The sequence below is a fragment of the Pan troglodytes genome, chromosome 2 (assembly GCF_028858775.2).
Source record: "Pan troglodytes isolate AG18354 chromosome 2, NHGRI_mPanTro3-v2.0_pri, whole genome shotgun sequence".
NCBI lineage: Eukaryota > Metazoa > Chordata > Mammalia > Primates > Hominidae > Pan > Pan troglodytes.
In genome coordinates this window covers 186476931-186496847 of record NC_086015.1, presented here as the reverse complement: position 1 = coordinate 186496847, position 19917 = coordinate 186476931, and the positions used below count along the sequence as shown (strand labels likewise).

At 45.1% G+C, this 19917-nt stretch overlaps 1 protein-coding gene across 3 annotated transcripts in view; it reads left to right on the top strand.

Annotated features, from left to right (window-relative positions):
* MCF2L2 (MCF.2 cell line derived transforming sequence-like 2) overlaps window positions 1-19917 on the top strand; it is a 249958-nt gene that overhangs the window by 112692 nt on the left and 117349 nt on the right. For all 3 annotated transcript variants that reach the window (XM_009446932.4, XM_003310140.6, XM_009446933.3), the window contains exons 8-12: window positions 4956-5080; window positions 5699-5813; window positions 6893-7012; window positions 16558-16749; window positions 19652-19843. In XM_009446932.4, coding sequence (XP_009445207.3) covers window positions 4956-5080; window positions 5699-5813; window positions 6893-7012; window positions 16558-16749; window positions 19652-19843 — 744 coding nt within the window. The remainder of the gene's footprint in view (window positions 1-4955; window positions 5081-5698; window positions 5814-6892; window positions 7013-16557; window positions 16750-19651; window positions 19844-19917) is intronic.

Genomic DNA, 19917 nt, shown 5'->3' with positions numbered 1-19917 from the left:
TTCCAAACCTACTGGCTAAGTTCACGTGATTCCTAGGAGGTATGAGTTGCTAAAAGCAGGGTCTAGGTGCCTCCATGAAGTGTGCTAGGAAGGAGTTTGCAGTTGCACAGGCCCACAGGTGGTCCCTGACCAAAAGGAGTCTGCAGAGTGGTCCTGTTGGTGCAAAGGGGTGTCATGGGGAGGACGCCCAGCGCGGCAAGGATTGTGAAACTGAGCTGTGTGCCTTGGGCTCATGAGCACGGTGCGTTGTTTGCCTCAATCCAAGAAGGGCGTGGAGAGGTCGAAGAGCAGAAGCACCGGGATGACAATGTGGTCAGTCAGGAAGGTCTCTGGAGAAAAGGTTAAAACATTTGGATTTTTAGATAAGGACACATAACTAGGGGGTGAAAACCAGCCAGTCAGGTCTTGCTGTATATGCTGGTGGGCAAGGCAGAGGGGTGGGGACAGGGAAGGCAGATGAGTGGGTGTTCTATAGTTTCTCTACACAGGCAAAGAGTTCTGCAGAGGTAAAAAGGTGGGAAAGAACCAGCTTCCAGGATGGAGTAAGAGGATTTCCTTATGCATGCTAACCAGCTGTTCTCAGAATTAAAACAGGCAGCTCTGAGCAAAGGAGGCTAAGACTTCTCTCAGGTTATGGGATGGAGTAACCTTGGAGGCCACATAGTTAGAAGTATTATTTGACATTTATACTCTATTACATTAATTTGGTTAAACACCCCCTATCCAACCTGTAAGACAAGTGAAAGGAAATTAGAAGGTTCCATTTAATTGGCCTTTTAGTAAAAGAAATGCTTGCATTTATATTCCATGCAGCTCTAAAATCATGGTGAAGACCTAAAATTATTTTAAGACAAAATTCTCAAAGCGATTTAATTTGTCCAAGTGTTTACCTCGGTTAAGAATATTAAGTGAATTTGGATTTAAAATATTATCTTTATTTTACCAAGTAATATTAACATCCTTTAAAAGACAATACAGGCTGGGCACAGTGGCTCAATCCTATAGTCCCAGCACTTTGGGAGGCCGAGGCGGGGGTGGATCACCTGAGGTCAGGAGTTCGAGACGAGCCTGGCCAACATGGTGAAACCCCATCTCTACTAAAACTACAAAAATTAGCCAGGCGTGGTGGCTGGCACCTGTAATCCCAGGTACTCAGGAGGCTGAGGCAGGAGAATCACTTGAACTTGGGAGGCAGAGGTTGTGGTGAGCTGAAATCACTCCATTACACTCCAGCCTGGGCAACAAGAGTGAAACTCCATCTCGAAAACAAAACAAACAAACAAACAAACAAAAACAAACCAAAAAAATACAGAGAATTTCTTAAGGCCTTTTTGTGATTACTGATTATTGTCCTAATTCAAATCTGATTTCTTTGTTCCTTATCTCGTAGCTTAGAAGCAAGAATACCAAAATCATTAAACTAGAGTTATATTTTTCCTCTTTCTCATCCAAAAATGACTTAAAGAGAGAAATGGTTTATATTAGAAAAAAAGAGATACTGGCCAGGTGCGGTGGCTCACACCTGTAATACCAGCACTTTGGGAGGCCAAGGCGGGTGGATCACCTGAAGTCGGGAGTTTGAGACCAGCCTGACCAACACGGAGAAACCCCATCTCTACAAAAAATACAAAATTACCCGGACATGGTGGTGCATGCCTGTAATCCCAGCTACTTGGGAGGCTGAGGCAGGAGAATCTCTTGAACCTGGGAGGCGGAGGTTGCAATGAGCTGAGATCGTACCATTGTACTCCAGCCTGGGCAACAAGAGTGAAATTCTGTCTCAAAAAAAAAAAAAAAAAAAAGAAAAGAAAAGAAAAAAAGAGATACTGTTTAAACTTGTATTAATAACTTAGTAGGTTTTTGTGGTTATTTATGCATATTTTATTTTACCGTGACTGGTCTTTTACCTACCTTTTAATCAAAGATTCTATATGTCATCAAATAATTTCTTTTCCAGCTGGAAAAGTGAAAAACTATTATAAGATTCATTCTTCAGTACCGTGAACTTTTATATCTATTTAATTATCTATAAAAGTTGTAGCGTGTGATATACCATTTTCTCCCAGCCTGGAGAGTGTTTTTTCCTAAACAACTAGCACAGCTTAGGGGATTTGGCTTATTTCTTGAATTCCTTTCTCCTGGGATTTTTGAGATCTCTTATCTTAGGTATATGTGTCTGGTCGCCCAAACAATCAAACAGAATAGGAGAGCCATTGAGTTGGAGAGGTTTTCAGCCTTACTTGCTATTTCTCCAGGGAGTTGTTACTATTTTGTTCAAAATAATCTTCCAGTAGAACCTCTTTTCTTTTGGCCCTTCAGTATATTAAACCAGTATGTTCACACAGAAAAAAATCTCTAAACATCCACAGTGGAACAATCGTATCAAACTTCTAAGCAAACTGATGACTTTAAAGAAGGCTCTTCCCCAGAAACATAAATTCTTTCCCCCAGCCTGAGCCACGGTTTGGGCCTTAATGTATTCTTACAATCAGAGAGTGCTCCCGACTTCAGTAAGTGCTATTTTCTGTCCAATCAAATTGCGGGCACCTTGGGCTTCATGATAAATTTGAAACCTTATTTTCTCTGTGATTTCACTCTCATCTGAGGGACAGAAAGGAAGAGCAAGTCTTGTAAACACAAGCAGCTTTAGCCTTCCCTGGGAGAGCTCAGCTCCTGATGAATGAGACAAGCAGACAGGACTCAGCTGCCCATCATTCCTGCTGTGTGCCTTTCCACCCATCAAGGAGAGTACGAGCAAGTGCTCAGGGCACACGCACAACGGCACCTCCACCTCGTCTGCCAGTTGGATCCTGTTCCAAGGTGGTGGTGGGGCTCCCATTTTCTGAGGAAAGGGAACTTTGGTAGGCAATGAGCTATCTCTCAGTTTATAAGCAGTCCTTACCCTGCCACCAACGGGACCCTGTCTGCACAGGGAAAAGGAGACTCTCCGAGAGGGAGCATGAACTTATACACATGTTCTGGAAGATAGTGCCCTGAGTTTCTCCTCCAGCCTGAGTGCGGGCAGTAAAAAAATTAAATACCCAAAAAGTTTATTTTCTTTCCATGGAAACTGAAACTCCATTTTTGAAAAGGCTGAGCAACTTCCCCTTACCCTTTGCAAGTACCGTAGTTGCTCCATCTTTCCGTCTGTGTTCATGACAGATTTTTGTAACCCTACTCAAGCTGACCCTGTGGTTGAATCCCAAAGCAGTCACCAGGTCACAATTTTTGCTTGTATCCTTTCTAAACAGTGTAAAGGGGATATATAGTGTGTGACATCACTTGTAAAGATTCACCTTCCCTGTCTCACACACTTTCCTCATTCATGCTCTGCCACACTTTGGATGTATCCCTCTTCCCAGCTTCCCCCTCCAATGTCTCCTTCTGCCATACCAATATGGCGTTTCTCCTTTAGCCTCTCCACCTTTCTTCCCAACTCTTCCTCACATATGGATATGTGTGTGTGTGTGTGTGTGTGTGTGTGTGTGTGTGTTGCTGGAAGCTCAGCAGCAGTTAAGAAAATGAGTGGGAAAAGCCAAGACCCTCTTTAGTGGGTGGGATGAGGAAATGGCTAAGATACTGACCCAAGAGTACATTTTTCCATCATATCTAATTTGTCTTTATTCATCTGCAACCTGACTTCTTTTAGGCTGTTATTAATTTATCCAGCCTACAAATATTTCATGAGCATTGATGAGATAAGAAATGAGGGCTGACACATGAGAATGGAAAAGAAGAGATATGCCTGATTCCCAGGCAAAAGTGCCAGCCATGTGGCTAAATGTGGGGCACTATTTGGCGTGGACAAAGCCAGAGGAGGTATCCAAAGAACCCTGAAGGGCCAGCTCAGGGAAGCCAAGTCCATCATCAGCCAGATCCAGGGCCAGGTTTGAGGATGGGTATGGCAATGTAACCCTTCCAGGGGAAATTCTGGAGTAGGATAGGACACAAGGAACAAAGGTACCAGCTTGAGAGGGTCCAGGACTTCTGTGTGATCAGAGTGGGGAAGTCTAAAACTCTTCCCACAGGGAATGAGCTCTAGGCTGTGTGAAGACCACACAGGTGGCTGGGCCTAGAGGAAGTGATTCAGTGTTTGCGTGCAGAGGTGATCTCTTGATTTGTTTTAGAAGTATGGGCCTGTTCTAATGCTCAAGGGCATACCAAACCAGCCTCCTCTGACCCAGGAACCAAACCCATAATTCCCAAGCACAAAATTCTAGGTCAGGCTCTGCCACTTTTGTTTTGCAGTCTGGACTTTCTTTATGGGTAAGGCTCAGGGCAACGAATGATGACCTGCACTGTCCAAGGAAAGGACTACAGCTGTTGGCTTTGGAAGGAAGTAGCCTTCCACAGCTGCATAGTACTAAGTCTCTGTTAAAAGAGCAGAATGGGGGGTTGGCTTGGAAGTATGAATCTTTCCATGTTAAAATGAAATTGCTGCCCATATCTGCCAAACTTAAATAATTAAACAAGGTCATAGTTGGTTGGCAGGTGGAGGGAGAGGCAGGTGTTTATTGATGAGACCAACTGAAGTATTTTTATGATCAACTAGCAGTTATTACATTATTATTGCTCAGTAGTTTCTAGCGTTCAACATTCAGTATCTATCATTTTCTTGTTTCTGGTCACTATCTTGGATTAAAACTAGATTGTATTAACTAGTTTTGCTTTTAATTTACAACAATAGCTTGAGATATACAAAAAGCAGATGTTGATTTTGAAGAGGAAAAATATACTTTTTTTTGATGTATACCCTTTCGGATATTTTGAGTTTTGTATCACGTCGGTGCGTTACCTGTCAAGGATAAGTTAATTGATTAAAGCTGTATCTTGACTTCATCAGCATTTAATTTCCTAAATGAAAAATGTACTGATCTACTATTCTCTTCACCTCAATTCTACCAAGAATTTGTTTTTTCTAATTCCTTCTAAGAGAGACTACTTTTATTTTCTAGGATGAGCTGAAATTACTTGGAAAGCAGGGGACCACATTGCTGTCATGCATCCAAGAACCAGCAACCAAATATCCCAACAGCAAACTCAATCTCAACCAACTTGAGAATGTAACTACCATGGAAAGGTGAGTGAGTGAAGTGGAATCAGCCTTTTCAGGAGAGAATATGTAGACCTAGATGTTCTGGAGCAACCAAGAACAGATTGGAGCAGCCAATATTGGGTCTTGGTGGGGCCAAGGAAGAAGAATATTTGAGACAACAAAGGAAAAAAGAATACGTCCATCTGGCATCCACATACAGAGATCTTTTTATGAGCATTCTAGTCCCCCCTCTTCAATGTATATGACATGTTCCCACCCTAGGATTTTGAGGGAGAGGGTAGTATTTACTGGGCTTCATTTCCAAGTAACAGTTTGGCTTGGAGCTGTGCTTTATATTCGTGTAGTCTCAGGTAGAAAGAAAGAAGACATGAAGGTAAGATCAGCCGGAGCACATTCTAAAGCACAGCAGCTGCATCTGAAGCAAAGTCACTGCCTGCACTGTGGATGTCCTGATTGGAAAATGAAAGGTGCAAAGCCCGCTGAGCCAGAAGAAAGGCATAGGTGACACATGCTTTCATAATAAGGAGATGGTCACAATTGACACCACTGACCAAAGACACAGGTGTTCTAGCCATAGGCCTATATGGATGCCTGTGGAAATGAATGCTAACCTAACATCACTTTCTCATTCTTTCTTGAAAGGTTATTAGTTCAACTGGATGAAACAGAAAAAGCCTTTAGTCAGTTTTGGTCTGAGCATCATCTGAAGCTTAACCAGTGCCTACAACTACAGCATTTTGAGCACGATTTTTGTAAGGTATTCTTTTCTTGTTTACTGTAACTTTCTTTTCTGGTACCAGGACCTCTGGTTTTCTCTCCCTCCTCACTCTTTGGTATGGGATTTCCCTCTTTTCCCTAATCCAGCTTTCTCCTTATCTCCTTGCTTCATTACAGACCACCCCCTCCAACCCCTTCTCACTTTTTCAGTGGAGTCAAACTGTTCTAGAATCCCATTTACCTGTTGATGTACATGGCATTTCAGTGATGGTTTATCTTCCTTTTTTTTTTTTGAAACAGGGTCTTGCTCTGTCACTCCGGCCGAAGTGCAGTGGTGTGATCATGGCTCACTGCAGCTTTGATCTTCTGGGCTCAAGCTGTCCTCCCACCTCAGCCTCCCAAGTAGCTGGAATTACAGGCATGCCCCACCATCACACCCGATAATTTTTTTTTTGAGTTGGAGTCTCACTCTGTTGCCCAGGCTGGAGTGCAATGGCGCGATCTCAGCTCACTGCAACCTCCGCCTCCCAGGTTCAAGCGATTCTCCTGCCTCAGCCTCCTGAGTAGCTGGGACTACAGGTGCCCACCACCACACTCAGCTAATTTTTTGTATTTTTGGTAGAGATGGGGTTTCACTGTGTTAGCCAGGATGGTCTCAATCTCCTGACCTCTGTGACCTACCTGCCTCGGTCTCCCAAAGTGCTGAGATTACAGGCGTGAGCCACTGCGCCCAGCCCAGATAATTTTTAAATATTTTTGCAGAGACGAGGTCTCCCTATGTTGCCCAGGCTGGCCTCGAACTTCCAAGCACAAACAATCCTCCTGCCTCAGCCTCCCAAAGTGCTGTGATTACAGGCATGAGCCACTGGACCCAGCTATCTTCCTTTTTGATTGATTATCTGTTGAATATAGTTCTAATAGTTCAGCTACAGGTGAATTCTGCACCCCCAGCTTAATTTGAAAGTTAGTGAGCTGCAAAAAAAAATTTTTAACATATATAGATATATACAAGTCTTGAATCCTTTTTGGAATTTTGAGTTTTCTTGAAGCATAACAAACCTATACCTTCAGGTGAGTGAGTGTTGGTTTACTTCTGGACTGTTCTAATGTTTCTTGTAGGCTAAGCTTGCCCTGGATAATTTGCTGGAAGAGCAAGCAGAGTTTACAGGCATTGGAGACAGCGTGATGCACGTGGAGCAGCTTCTTAAGGAACACAAAAAACTGGAGGAAAAAAGCCAGGTTTGCTTTCTGACATTTTTGTGTACTGGGAGGGAGGTTGCTGTGGACAATGATGGATCATGTCCAGTCATTGCTATTGGAAGGTTGCTAAAGGACACAGGAATGCCCAGTCCTGCCCTTCAGTCACCCCAGGATCCCAAGGAGAGAGGCACATTAACAACTGCTATGAATAATACGTGCAGCACAGAGTCCTATTAAAGCTGCCGGAACATACAGTTGCAGTTGGACGCTCAGGTCAGGTGAGGACTCTGGACCAGCCCTGCTCTCTCACCTGGTCAGCAGCCAAGTGGGAGAAGGTCACAACAGGCTCATCACTCACCAGAACAATTATATCAGAGGCTCACCCATCAGCTTGAGCTCCTCCCTGGAGCCTGGACTAGGGGGCTGGGGGTTGTGGGGTTGGTAGTAAGGATGGAAAACTTTCAAAGGAGAAACCAGAAAAAAAAAACAACTAGTTTTATACCTGGAGCAAGACAATTAGATGGGGGAAATTGGTCCACGTTAGTTCCATTGCTACACAGAATTGGCAAAGCTTTCTCCTTTCTCATGTCCCAAGAGTTGTAAATGTGAAACTTGTAAAAGAATATGTATTTTACAGTCCCATACTGGAATTAAACAGTGTCCCAGATCCGCACACAAGTCAGCATTTAGAAATGATTCCATTTTAAGTGTTTACAGATTTGGTTTATTACAAATGAAGAAAGCTGAGTCGTCTCTTTCCAGAGAAGTTCCTTTCTGCTTGTTTGAAATTAGGTTCTCTATATTTTTGGGTCTTGGGGACCAAGTCCCCTGTGGTTAGCGCTTCCTTTCTTAGCTAATCTGGAGGCATGTTTCTCAGACGGCAATTTTGCAGTACTAGAGATTTGCCAAAGTGTGAGCCTCTGGCCAGCAGCACAGATGTCACCTGAGTAAGCGCTAATTAGAAATATAAAATCTCAGACCCCACCCTGGAATTGGAATCTGCATTTTAAGAAGATCCCCAGGTGATTGACTTGTACGTTACAGTTGGAGACACACACCCCTAAAGGATACAAAACAAAGTATACCAAGGCCACACTGACTCTAAGAGCTGTTGGTTGTAGATTCTGAGCTGCAGGTGCTTGTGCACATGCATGAACACACAAACCCAGCTGTGTATCCAGATCCCCATTCAGGAATCCCATCCCTTCGTAGCGAGCGCTCTTTCTCTTACCAGTGACCATTTGACAGATAAACTAGTGCTAAAGACACATGAGTCATCAGGAACATTTATCAAACAATGGAAAAGTTGAATTTCATATATATGATGACTAGATACCTTAGATTCTCCAGGACAGCCCCAATCTTATATCATTTTAGTTTTTTCAAAATAATTTTTTACTGAATATAGATACTATATATTTTTGCTTATTCATATATTAAGAAAAAGTGCCTCATCAAAAAAAATGCCTTCATATATATATGAAAGTAGCTACTGACCTATCCAGAGGGTTATTTATTCATCAAGAGGTATTCCTTATCCTAGGTTCCGTGGGTGCAGCGGTGAGCCAGGCAGTCCAGAATCTGCCCTCATGGAGCTTACATTCTACTGGAGAGAGACAGCTCACTAAAAAGCAATCAAATAAATAATAACATCAGATAGTAACAAGTGATATAAAAAAGAAAACAAGATATAATAGAAAGTGACTGGGGATGCTACTTTAGCTAGAATGGTCTGGAAAGGCCTGAGAAGACGACCTTTGATCTGAGATCTGTTTGATCTGTGTAATCATGCAAAGACTTAGGGAATAGCATCAAGGCAAGAGCGAGCTGCAGGTGCAAAGGTCCTAAAGTGGAAATGAGCTTGGTGAGTTCAAGGAACATTGCTAGAGCAGGTGGGCCAGGAGGAAATGAGTGAACAGAGATGAGCAGAGGCCAGGTAGTCCTGTTGCACCCTGAGATCTTTTGTGAGGATTTGAATTTTATTCTCAGTGGAAGAGAAAGCCCTTGGAAGGCGCTCTGGGCTGTGTCTTGAATAGTGGCGATGGATCCGCATGACTGCATCACATTCTTTCTTTTGCCCACTTCCTTGAACTTGTGGTCCTTGGTATATACTTCAAAAGCTGCTGACCAGAGTTAGGGATGAAACCTGTGGTTATGGAACACAGGAATGCTCTGTGAACCCATGACCCACCTTTCGTGGGCAACATTCTTGAAGCAGCTAGACTAGCCCACTGTGGATGACCTGTGACTTGCAGGATTTGCAGACCTGTCACATCCTATGACTTGCAGATCTTATTTCTAAACTTGCTTCCTGAAGGATGTAGTACACCTGTGTCTCTGCCTTTGCGTAAATCAAACAAAGCTGTCTCATCGTAACTGAGATCGTTTTCAATATATCTTCCCTCAGACTTCTCAGACACATGACTTCTTCAGATGATTAGGGCTTGGCTAATCTTTCCATTTGTCCTTTAAAGTGTTAAAGGAACAAGACTGTGTCTGGCCACAATCTGACAAATATCTGCCTGGAGTTTGTCCTTTACTCGGCACTAAGGGGCCAGCTCCCTCCCAGCACAGCCACACGCTGGCTCTGGGGTGTTGCCAGCTTCCTTATTCCACACAGTGACATCATTCTCACAAGTAACCTCAGAGTCAACTCACTAACCAGGCTCCTGTCGCATGCTGATTCAGCCTGTTCTTTATCTTGTTCTCGTTTGAGGGTTTAGCAGTCTTTTGAATGCTCCTTCCTGATTCTGAAAAACAGTAGTTTCAACCACTTACAGAAGGTCTTCTATAAAAGCAGAACTTGCTGCAGGGTTTTGACTGTGGGCCGTACTGAGACCCTTGCTGAGGGGCCAGCAGGGAACAGACCAGGACAGGGTGGAGGAACCACCTGATTTCAGCCTTGACCTCTCCCCATAAGGGTGCTGTGTCTAAGAAGGCATGGAACCCAGGCCATTAACATCCAAGGATGTCATATTGTTGGAGGGTCATGGCTTTGTGTACATGTGTGAAATTTTCAAACACACAGAGAAGCAGATAGACTGGCACAATGAACTCCAAGTGTCCATCATTCAATTTCAACAACCATTAGCTTTTTGCCTTTCTTGTTTCATCTGGCCCACCTCCCCATACACACACTCCATCCCTGTGGATCCTCTGTGGGTTTGTTCTAGATTCCCTGATAGAGTAGCATCACTCGCTTTCTCGCCATTTTCTTCCCTAGTAGGCACTCTCATCTCTCATCTGTTATACCAGCAGAGTCCTCGGGGGGAAATAAACTGTTATTTCAATAAAGATTTCTGATTGCAACTTCTAAGCTGTAACTTGACGATCCAGCCTTCTGGAATTTTCAGCATCTGAAAGATCCCAGATGGGCTTGTGATCAGAGTACCAGATTTTAGCCATTTTTCCCTCACTCTTTCTTTTTCACTTTGGAGATTTTGATGACTATTTATCCTGAGTGGGAGGTATATAAACTAAAAAAATAAGCTTGAATTTGGAGGTTTCACCATAAATTTCTTTGCAGGCACCAGGAGGATTTCATAGCACATGTATGTGTAGAGGCCAGGTGGGCTGGAAGGTGACAAGAACACAGGCTTTGGAAGTCAGATAGGGATGGATTCAAATCTTGGCTCTAACAAGTACCAGCTCTATGACCCTAGTCACGTTTCTTAGCCTTTCTGAATATGGTCCCCCTCATCTGTAAAGCAGAGGTAATAATTCCTACCTCACAGAGACCCTGTGAAGATTAAATGAGTTAGATGTGTGGTAGGGACTTCATGTGGTCGGCTTGCAATGTGGTTGGTGGTCAGTAGTCAGTGGTCAGAAACTATTGTTGTCCTTTCAATTCTGTAATAGTGACCTTCCAGCCATGTGGTGGCTGAATCCAGGTTGCTCCTTAGTTGCCCTTTTTTTTGAGATGGAGTTTCACTCTTGCCGCTCAGGCTGGAGTGCAGTGGCACAATCTCGGCTCACTGCAACCTCCGCCTCCTGGGTTCAAGCGATTCTCCTGTCTCAGCCTCCCGAGTAGCTGGGACTACAGGTACCCTCCACCACACCCGGCTAATTTTTGTATTTTTAGTAGAGACGGGGTTTCACCATGTTGGTCAGGCTGGTCTCTAACTCCTGACCTTGTGATCCGCTGGCCTTGGCTTCCCAAAGTGCTAGGATTACAGACGTGACCCACTGCGCCCGGCCTCCTCAGTTGCCTTTATGGGCGTTTCTCCCTAGACCCATTTGGACCTGTTACACACATCTTTCCTCTAACATCTCAAATGTCTTCTGGACAGTTCTGAAGGGTGAAATACTATATGCCGAGGGAAGGGCAGGCTCTGATCACCACAGGGTGATTTGGAAGTATCCTGTGGTGAATTTCCCTGGACCCAGAAAATTCTGCCCTGTTCTTAATAAATTAGGCAGCTGGACTTAAAAAAAAAAGTGTCAACAGAGGCTTTCATGCCAAGTCTCATGTTTCTATATTTGACTAAAGTCAGACAAGTTCGAGCAACCAAATGAGGTCTCTAAGTTTAGGCAGAACAAGTGCAGCCATTTTTCTCTGTGTATGTTGGTCTGAGCCAGATCCTGGAGCCGGACTGCCTGGGTTTGAAGCCTGGCTCTTCTCTTTCCTACCTGGGTCACCTTGGGCCATTGTGCTCCACTTCCCTTTGGTAAGACAGTACCTGTATCAAAGGGTTTGTTGTGAAGAGTTAAGGAAATAAGCAAATGTAAAGCATTCAGAACAGTGCCTGGCATATGGTAAGCTCTCAGTAGATGTTAGCTGTTGTTATTAACATTACAGAGGTAGAGGCATAAATTCTGAGCTATGGAACATGTGCTAGGTTCAGTCTGCAGTAGCTGAGCAGTGCTAGGAAAGGTCTGTCATTCATTCAACATCTATTCTGCAAATATTTATTCATCTCCTACCATGCCAGGTACTGTTTAAGTTCTGAGGACACAGCAGTGAACCAAAGAGTCAAAAATCACTGCCCAGACCAGGCGCGGTGGCTCACGCCTGTAATCCTAGCACTTTGGGAGGCCGAGGCGGGTGGATTGCCTGAGCTCAGGAGTTCGAGACCAGCCTGGGCAACATGGTGAAACCCCATCTCTGCTAAAAATTAAAAAAAAAAAAAATTAGCCAGGCATAGTGGTGGGCGCCTATAGTCCCAGCTACTCGGGAGGCTGAGGGAGGAGAATCGCTTGAACCCCGGAGGCAGAATTTTCAGTGAGCCTAGATCAAGCCACTGCACTCCAGCCTAGCTACAGAGCAAGATTCCATCTCAAAAAAAAAAAAAAAAAAAAATCACTGCCCAGGGAGTGAGTATCCCAGTCATCTTGTAGGGGTGGTAACCAGTGCACCTGGGCCTTTGCTGTTTAGAACAAGTGTTCTGGGTATTTTTGCCTCAGTCCTTTTAACTAGCCACTATTTGATTTGTGTCACTCATTTCTATACCAGTACTCCTCTTTGTTTTGTGCAGCATTTATTTGTAAGTACCTAAGATGCACCATGCACTGTTTTCAGTTGAATAAGAGCTGGTTCTGGACCATAGGTGTCTGTGGCATAGCGCAGGCAGCAGATAAGTGGTCACAACATAATGAAGCAGGTGCTCTGATCAAGAGAAGCACAGAGAAAGTTTTCTGGAGAAGGTGAAGTCTGAAATATGATTTAGATCGAGTTGGCCCCAGAGGAGTATGGGTGAGGGGGAGTAGGGAAAGATGGGCTTTCTAGGCAGACAGCAGGTGGAGAAGTGATGGAGGCCTGAAGCTGCCTGAATATTTGGGGAACAATAAATGGATAATTAGTATGGTTGCAGCAGAGAATGGAGTTGAGGAAGTGGAAGAGGACTTGGTAAGTCAGGCACACCCAGGTATGAGCTAGATAATGAAATTCCCCGTGTGCATTGCTCAAGAGTTTAAGCTTGCTCCTGAAGACCCTGGGCGCCCAGAAAAGGGCTTGAAGCTTGGGAGTGACGTAGACACAATAAGATATGTTGGAATCGCTGCTTTGCCAGCAGTCTGGAGCATGATTTGAAGGAGAGCCTGAAGAAAAGCAGGGAGACCAGTTGTCCCCATGAGAAGCCATGAGGCCTGAGCAGACAGTGACAAGGAGGTGGCAGAGACGGGGTCAGAATTTGAAAGGCATTAAGAAGGCGACGGTCCCTGCAGGGCTTCGTGAATGACTGGGAGGGTAAGAGGAAAGGGGTTTGGAAATTGTTGAAACCATAAACCAGTGCAAGTTAAGAGAGGGGCAAGTTGTACGCACCTGGAGTTACCGTGACTCCTTATGTTACTGTAAACAGCTAAAGCAGTGCAGTGATGCACTGGATGCTTAGTGTGGCTGGCAGGGGGGCTCATGGGCTCTCTGCTCCTGGAGACCTTTTGGAATGTGGCAGTCATCTGTGCTGATTGCTTCACAGAGTTCCAGCCAAGCAGGTCACCGCATCATGTAGCTCATTGGCTCATTCATTTATTTTGTTGATCAAATATTTATTGCATGCCTACTAAATGCTCTCATGGAACTTACATTTTGGTGGGAGTGAGTGGAGGAGGGAGGAATTCTTTTTTTTTCTTTTTTTTTTTTTTTTGAGACAGAGTCTCATTCTGTTGCCCAGGCTGGAGTGCAGTGGCACAATCTCAGCTCACTGCAACCTCCGCCTCCCAGGTTCAAGCTATTCTCCTGCCTCAGCCTCCCGAGTAGCTGGGACTACAGGTGTGTGCCACCATGCCTGGCTAATTTTTTGTCTTTTTTAGTAGAGATGGGGTTTCACCGTGTTAGCCAGGATGGTCTCGATCTCCTGACCTCATGATCTGCCCGTCTCAGCCTCCCAAAGTGCTGGGATTACTGGTGTGAGCTACCGCGCCCAGCCAGGAGGGAGGAATTCTACATTAAAGTAAATAAAGAAAATAGTTTTTAGATAGAGATGATGCTGTTAAAGAATTAAAGTGTGGGAGAGGGCCTAGGTGACTGGGCGAATGGGTTGTAGAGAATGACTTAAGATATAGTCGCCGGGGAAGCCCTGTGAGGAGGTGACCCAGGAACTCAGCTCTGCATGACCCAGGGAAGAACAATCCAGAGAAGGGTCGAGTCAGGAGCTAGTTTGGTGATCAGCCATAAGCCGTATCTCTCAGCTGGATTCCTGCAGCAGCCCCTTAACAGGTCTCCCTGCATTTCCTCTTATTCTGGGCACTGTACCTGGAGTGGTCCTTTCAAAAACATGATCGAGATCCTCCCTCCAAACCCAGGGGCTTTCCTCTCACCCCGGCTATGGAACCCCCTCTTTCCTCTAGTTATGTCTTCCACTCATTTCCTTCTTGCTCCCTCTGCTGCAGCCACACTGGCCTCCTTCCTGCTACCCGAACTTGTCAATCACGCCTTCACCTCCCAGCCCAAGTACTGCACGGCTTGTCCCTGACTTCAGGTCTCGGCTTGTATGCAGAGCGCTCCCAAGACCATGCACACATTTCTTCGAAGATTCACTAGGAGGATTCTGCATGTAGCTGTATTAGAGTTATGATCTATTAAGATGAGAAAGTACTAAGCAAAATTAGCAAAGGAGAAAGGCATGCGAGGTGAAGTCTGGAGGAAACCAGGCACAAGCTTCTTAGAATCCTCTCCTGTGGGAGTCTCACAGGACATACTTCCTGCCCCCATCTGTGGGTTGTGACAACATGTGTGAAATATTGTCTACCAGGGAAGCTCATTAGAGACTCAATGCCCAGAGGTTTTATTGGTGGCTGGTCATGTCGGCAGCTTCTGTCTGGCAAGTACCAAGATTTCAGACTCCCAGAAGAAAAAGCAAGTAATCACCATAAACCATACTGTTGGCACAAACAGTTCAGGGATCATGAACCATTCACATTAGGGAATGGAGGGAACCTTCCCAAAATCTAAGTTCCTAGATGCCAACAAAGGGCCAATCTTAAAATCGGGTCTTTCTTTCTAAGGCTGTAGTGTCAGGCTTTCTTTTCTTTTCTTTTTTTTTTTTTTTTTGGAGACGGAGCCTAGCTCTCACCCAGGCTGGAGTGCAGTGGCGCGATCTTGGCTCACTGCAACCTCCTCCTCCCAGGTTCAAGCAATTCTCCTGCCTCAGCTTCCAGAGTAACTGGGACTATCGGCGCATGCTGCCATGCCTGGCTAATTTTTTTTATTTTAGTAGAGATGGGGTTTCCCTGTGTTGCCGAGGCTGGTCTCCAACTCCTGAACTCAGGCAATCCGCCTGCCTCGGCCTCCCAAAGTGCTAGGATTACAGGCGTGAGCCACCACAGCCCGGCCTAGTCTCAGGCTTTCTATGTGAAGTCTTTTCTGCATAGCTTGAGTTCTCCTTCTCAGGGAGACTGTCTCACCATCCGATTTAAAATTCTAGCTCCAGCACTCCCTGCCCTCCCCACCATCTAATTTTTCTCCACATACTCGTCACTGTCTAAGATACCATATGACCTACACATGCACTTGTTTATTGCCTCTGTCTCCCATTAAAATGTAAGCTTCATTTCATGAGGTGGGGGTTTTTGCCTGCTTTCTTTACCAATGAACCCCCAGCACCTATGACAGTGTTTGGCAAATAGTAGGTTCTCAATAATATGAGAAGGATGAATGAAGGAATGCTTAAACAAACAGGAAAACTTGGCACGTGTGGTTAGAGCGAAGTGTCATGCAGAAAGAGGTAGGAAATGTGATTGAGCAGACAGGGTCAGTGTAGACAGGGCCCTTACAGGCTTTGGGAAAGGGTTTAGACAAGCATATCTCTTTTTTTTTTTTTTTTTTTTTTTGAGATGGAGTCTTGCTCTGTCACCCAGGCTGGAGTGCAGTGGCGCAATCTCAATTCACTGCAATCTCCACCTCCCGGGTTCAAGCGATTCTCCTGCCTCAGCCTCCTGAGTAGTTGGGATTACAGACACCTACCACCACGCCCATCTGATTTTTGTATTTAGTAGAGACGGGGTTTTTCCATGTTGGTCAGGCGCGTCTTGAACTCCTGACCTCAGGTGATCCGCCCACCTCGGCCTCCCAAAGTGCTGGCATTACAGGTGCGAGCCACCACGCCCAGCCTAGACAAGCATATTTCTTAAGTGTCATGACCACCTTTGAGTTGTCCAAATCCAATTTTCACCAGTGTTTCAACTTCAGCTCACCCCCAACTCTCCTCAAGGACAGGTGTCAGTCCCTCTTCTTGTTCCTTTAGTTAATAGGGGTATTCAAAATCTCTTATTATGTGCACTCCATGCTTTTCTGCCCTAGAGTTTATTGCAATTGTAATAAGTTAACGATTTGTGTAATTTAGTTGATATCTGAATTCTCCATTAATCTGAAAATTTTGGGCTTGTTAACACTATATCCTCGATGTCTAGCCCAGAACTCAACAGGTATTTGAATGAATGACTGCTGTTGTTCAGCATGTGGACAACTCTGGGCCAGGCTTAACTTCCTGGGCCTGGAACCATTCAGAGCTTTCTCAGGTTCTCCGGCCTGCATCCTGGGTTAGCATCTCCACAGCCTCCCTCCAGGCTTGGAGCACACAGTACCAGGCAGCTCTCAGCCTCATGATGCTCTGACTTCTGATGCCTGGCTGTGGGTGTTCATTTTGCAGGAGCCCCTGGAAAAGGCCCAGCTGCTGGCACTGGTTGGGGACCAGCTCATCCAAAGCCACCATTATGCAGCAGATGCCATCAGGCCCCGGTGTGTGGAGCTCAGGCACCTCTGTGACGATTTCATCAATGGAAACAAGAAAAAATGGGACATTTTAGGAAAGTCCTTAGAGTTTCATAGACAGCTGGACAAGGTGAGCAAAACACAGCCAAGAACATGATGTCTGCAAGATTTTCTGTGAAGAAGCTTCCATCATACTCGCCCTCCCTTCCTTGTATCATACTCGTCCTCCCTTCCTTGTGTGATTGCTGAGAGGATTGAGTGCTTTACGTGAAAAGATGTTCAAGAGGCATTAAAAACTGTGCAGATCCTGGGGTGTAGAAGTATACCTGGCACGAAGGTAAAAAGTGCTCTGGCCATCCCACCACATCCCATTATAGTGAACTGAAGCCCATTTCTATCTGTGTGGAGCCGGACTTTAAGAGTGTGTTTTGGCTTGGCCCTGTGGGAACACTTCTTGATTCCCTTTCAGGTGTACAGAGAACCAAGCACTATATTTGCAGAGTGCTTCCCTCATATAAAGGCAAAGGGTTTTGACTCTTTTTGGAGAAGCTTAAGTAATAACGACCATTTTATACCCCCTACCATGTATCGAGCACCTACTGCATTCCTACCAGGAACATAATTATGTCATCTATTTATAATCCTCAAGACAACCTCTGAGGAAGGTATTAATGGCCTCATTGTGCAGAGGCAGAAACTGATACTCTGCTGGGTCTCAAAATGTAGCACACGAGAATCACCTAGTGAGCTGTTATATGGCAGATTCCCTTATGCACTGCCCTGAAGACTCAGCGTCGATAGGTCTGGAATACTGCCCAGGAACTAGTATTTTAGTAAAGTGTCTAAATGATTCTGGTGCAGGTGGTGCAGGGATGACACCAAGAAACCCTGGGGTAAATGACTGCCCAAGACCACACATGGTGCACACAGGGGAAGCCAGAATTAAAGTCAGGCCTGCCAGATTCCACACCAAGGCTTCACAGGATAGACAGCAAGGGCGCATGCCAGGGGCCCACAAGGAGAGGGGTGCCCTTTGGAGGTGACCTCTAGGGTATGTTCCCAGTCAGCAGGAGCAGCGGTTTCTGGAGTCTTCCCTGTCAGCTGGTCCCAGGCAGCATGTGGCTGACAGCAATGAGTCAGCATGCTCCATCCCCACAGCTGTTCCTCTTGCATGGCAGGGGGCACCCACCCAGGCTGCTTACCTCATCCCATTGCTAAAGGGATTTTAATGTCAATGAAATATAGTTGTTTCAGAAGCAAGTAGCTCCGAAGGGGCTGGTGCGCAGCCTGCTGTGTGCTGAGCTCGCTGTGGGATCAGCTGCTGTTTTCCCAACTCCATTTTTGCTCCAGAGATTATAAACCTGGTGTGGGTGTGTGTGTGTGTGTGTGTGTGTGCGCGCGCGTGTGCGCGCATGTGTGTTTGAGAGAGAGAGAGGGAGACAGAGAGAGAGAGAAAGCAAGTAGCCATAGTAACTCTACAGAAAATCCCAGCCTAATGTTTTTTGCAGATCTGGGCATGATGTGTAAAGAGAAAGTTTTCACAGCATATATCAAAGCATGAGTTCATATTATTGTGGAAATCCAAAAATGTAGGAAGAAAAAGGTTACTCGTGGGCACATACATATCCCACTATCCCTCATCCCTACATAATGGTAATTATTAATTCTGAAATATCTTTATGATTTTTTATTATTCTAAATGTGGTACATATTCACTGTAAATAATCTAGGAAAAAAATAAGACAAAAACTTAAGTTGCCTATCATTTTCCCACTTAGAAAGACAACCACTTTGGTGTGTTGCATTTTGATCTTTTTTCTCTGTATAGTTATTTTATATTGCTTTTCAGGTCACATGGTAAATGGAAATGCAGAGGTATTGGCACTGGAAGCTTCTTTTCATATAACTCTTCAGGTAGCATAAGGGCTCCCTGTCTTTCTGTTCAAGTGTCTCAGTGGAGTTCAAAAGAGCAAAGAAAATGAGTCTTTTTAAAAAATTGAATAATTAGAACTCATCACCTATCTAATGTCCTCCCAGCATCCAGAAACTCTTGAGTATTGCTGTGCTGAGTTACAAAGCTTTGCATTCTTGCTTCCTTAGGAAAGACAAACGCCAGTAAATGCAAATAGGGATCACCTGGGAATCCAAAGACGAAGGTTGGTTTTTGTTAAAAGGGACATGCCCTTCTCCCAGGAAATGTAAGGGCCAGGTCTAATGTCTTATTAATCACCCTGTGTTCTGGTAACCAATTTGGATGCAAGAAGAGTGGACTAGCAGGTAAACCCCAAAAGCCATTGATTACATTTCTCTATGGTTAGACCAGCCTAAGAGATATTTAGCTATAAGGCTGGGTGGGTGCAGTGCCTCACACCTGTAATCCCAGCACTTTGGGAGGCCGAGGTGGGAGGATTGCTTGAGCCCAGGAGTTCGAGAGCAGCCTCGGCAACATGGCCAAAACCTGTCTCAAAAAAAGGAAAGAAAGAAAGAGAGAGAGACAGAGAGAAAGAAAGAGGAAGGAAGGAAGGAAGGAAGGAAGGAAGGAAGGAAGGAAGGAAGGGAGGAAGGAAGGAAAAATTAGCCTGGTGTGGTGGCACGCATCTGTAGTCCCAGCTACTCAGGAGGCTAAGGTGGAAGAATCCCCTGAGCCTGGGGTAGACCTCTCCAGGCTGCATTAAGCCATAATTGCACTACTGCACTCCAGCCTGGGTGACAGAGTGAAACCCTGTCTTAAATTAAATATATATTTAGCTGTCTCCTCCTGGAGATGTAGCAATTACTGTTAATGGAAGAGACTCATTTTGCTGACCGAGTGACTTCCCTGAGAAGTGGACAGGTATCAGTTGGTTTGGGTTTGTCCCCCTCATAGTGTAATTTACAGTGGTTAGACCCCTTAAACTCGATGCCGTCCCATGACAATTTCCCATTGTCTGGGAATCCTTGTAGACACCTTACAAGCTCAGACCTGCTGAGGATTACGGTGGCTCTGAGTTGTGGTCAGGCGAAGTGCACAGGGCACTGTTTCTTTCCAAAAGGTCAGCCAATGGTGTGAGGCAGGAATCTACCTCTTGGCTTCCCAAGCTGTAGACAAGTGCCAGTCTCGAGAAGGGGTTGACATCGCCTTGAACGACATTGCGACATTCCTGGGCACAGTCAAGGAGTACCCGTTGCTCAGCCCCAAGGAGTTTTACAACGAGTTTGAGTTGCTGCTCACCCTCGATGCAAAGGTAATGCTTCCGGGTTATTTTGATCCTGTGGTTGGGAAACGGATAGGGGAGGGAGGGACTGTACCTTCTTCCTG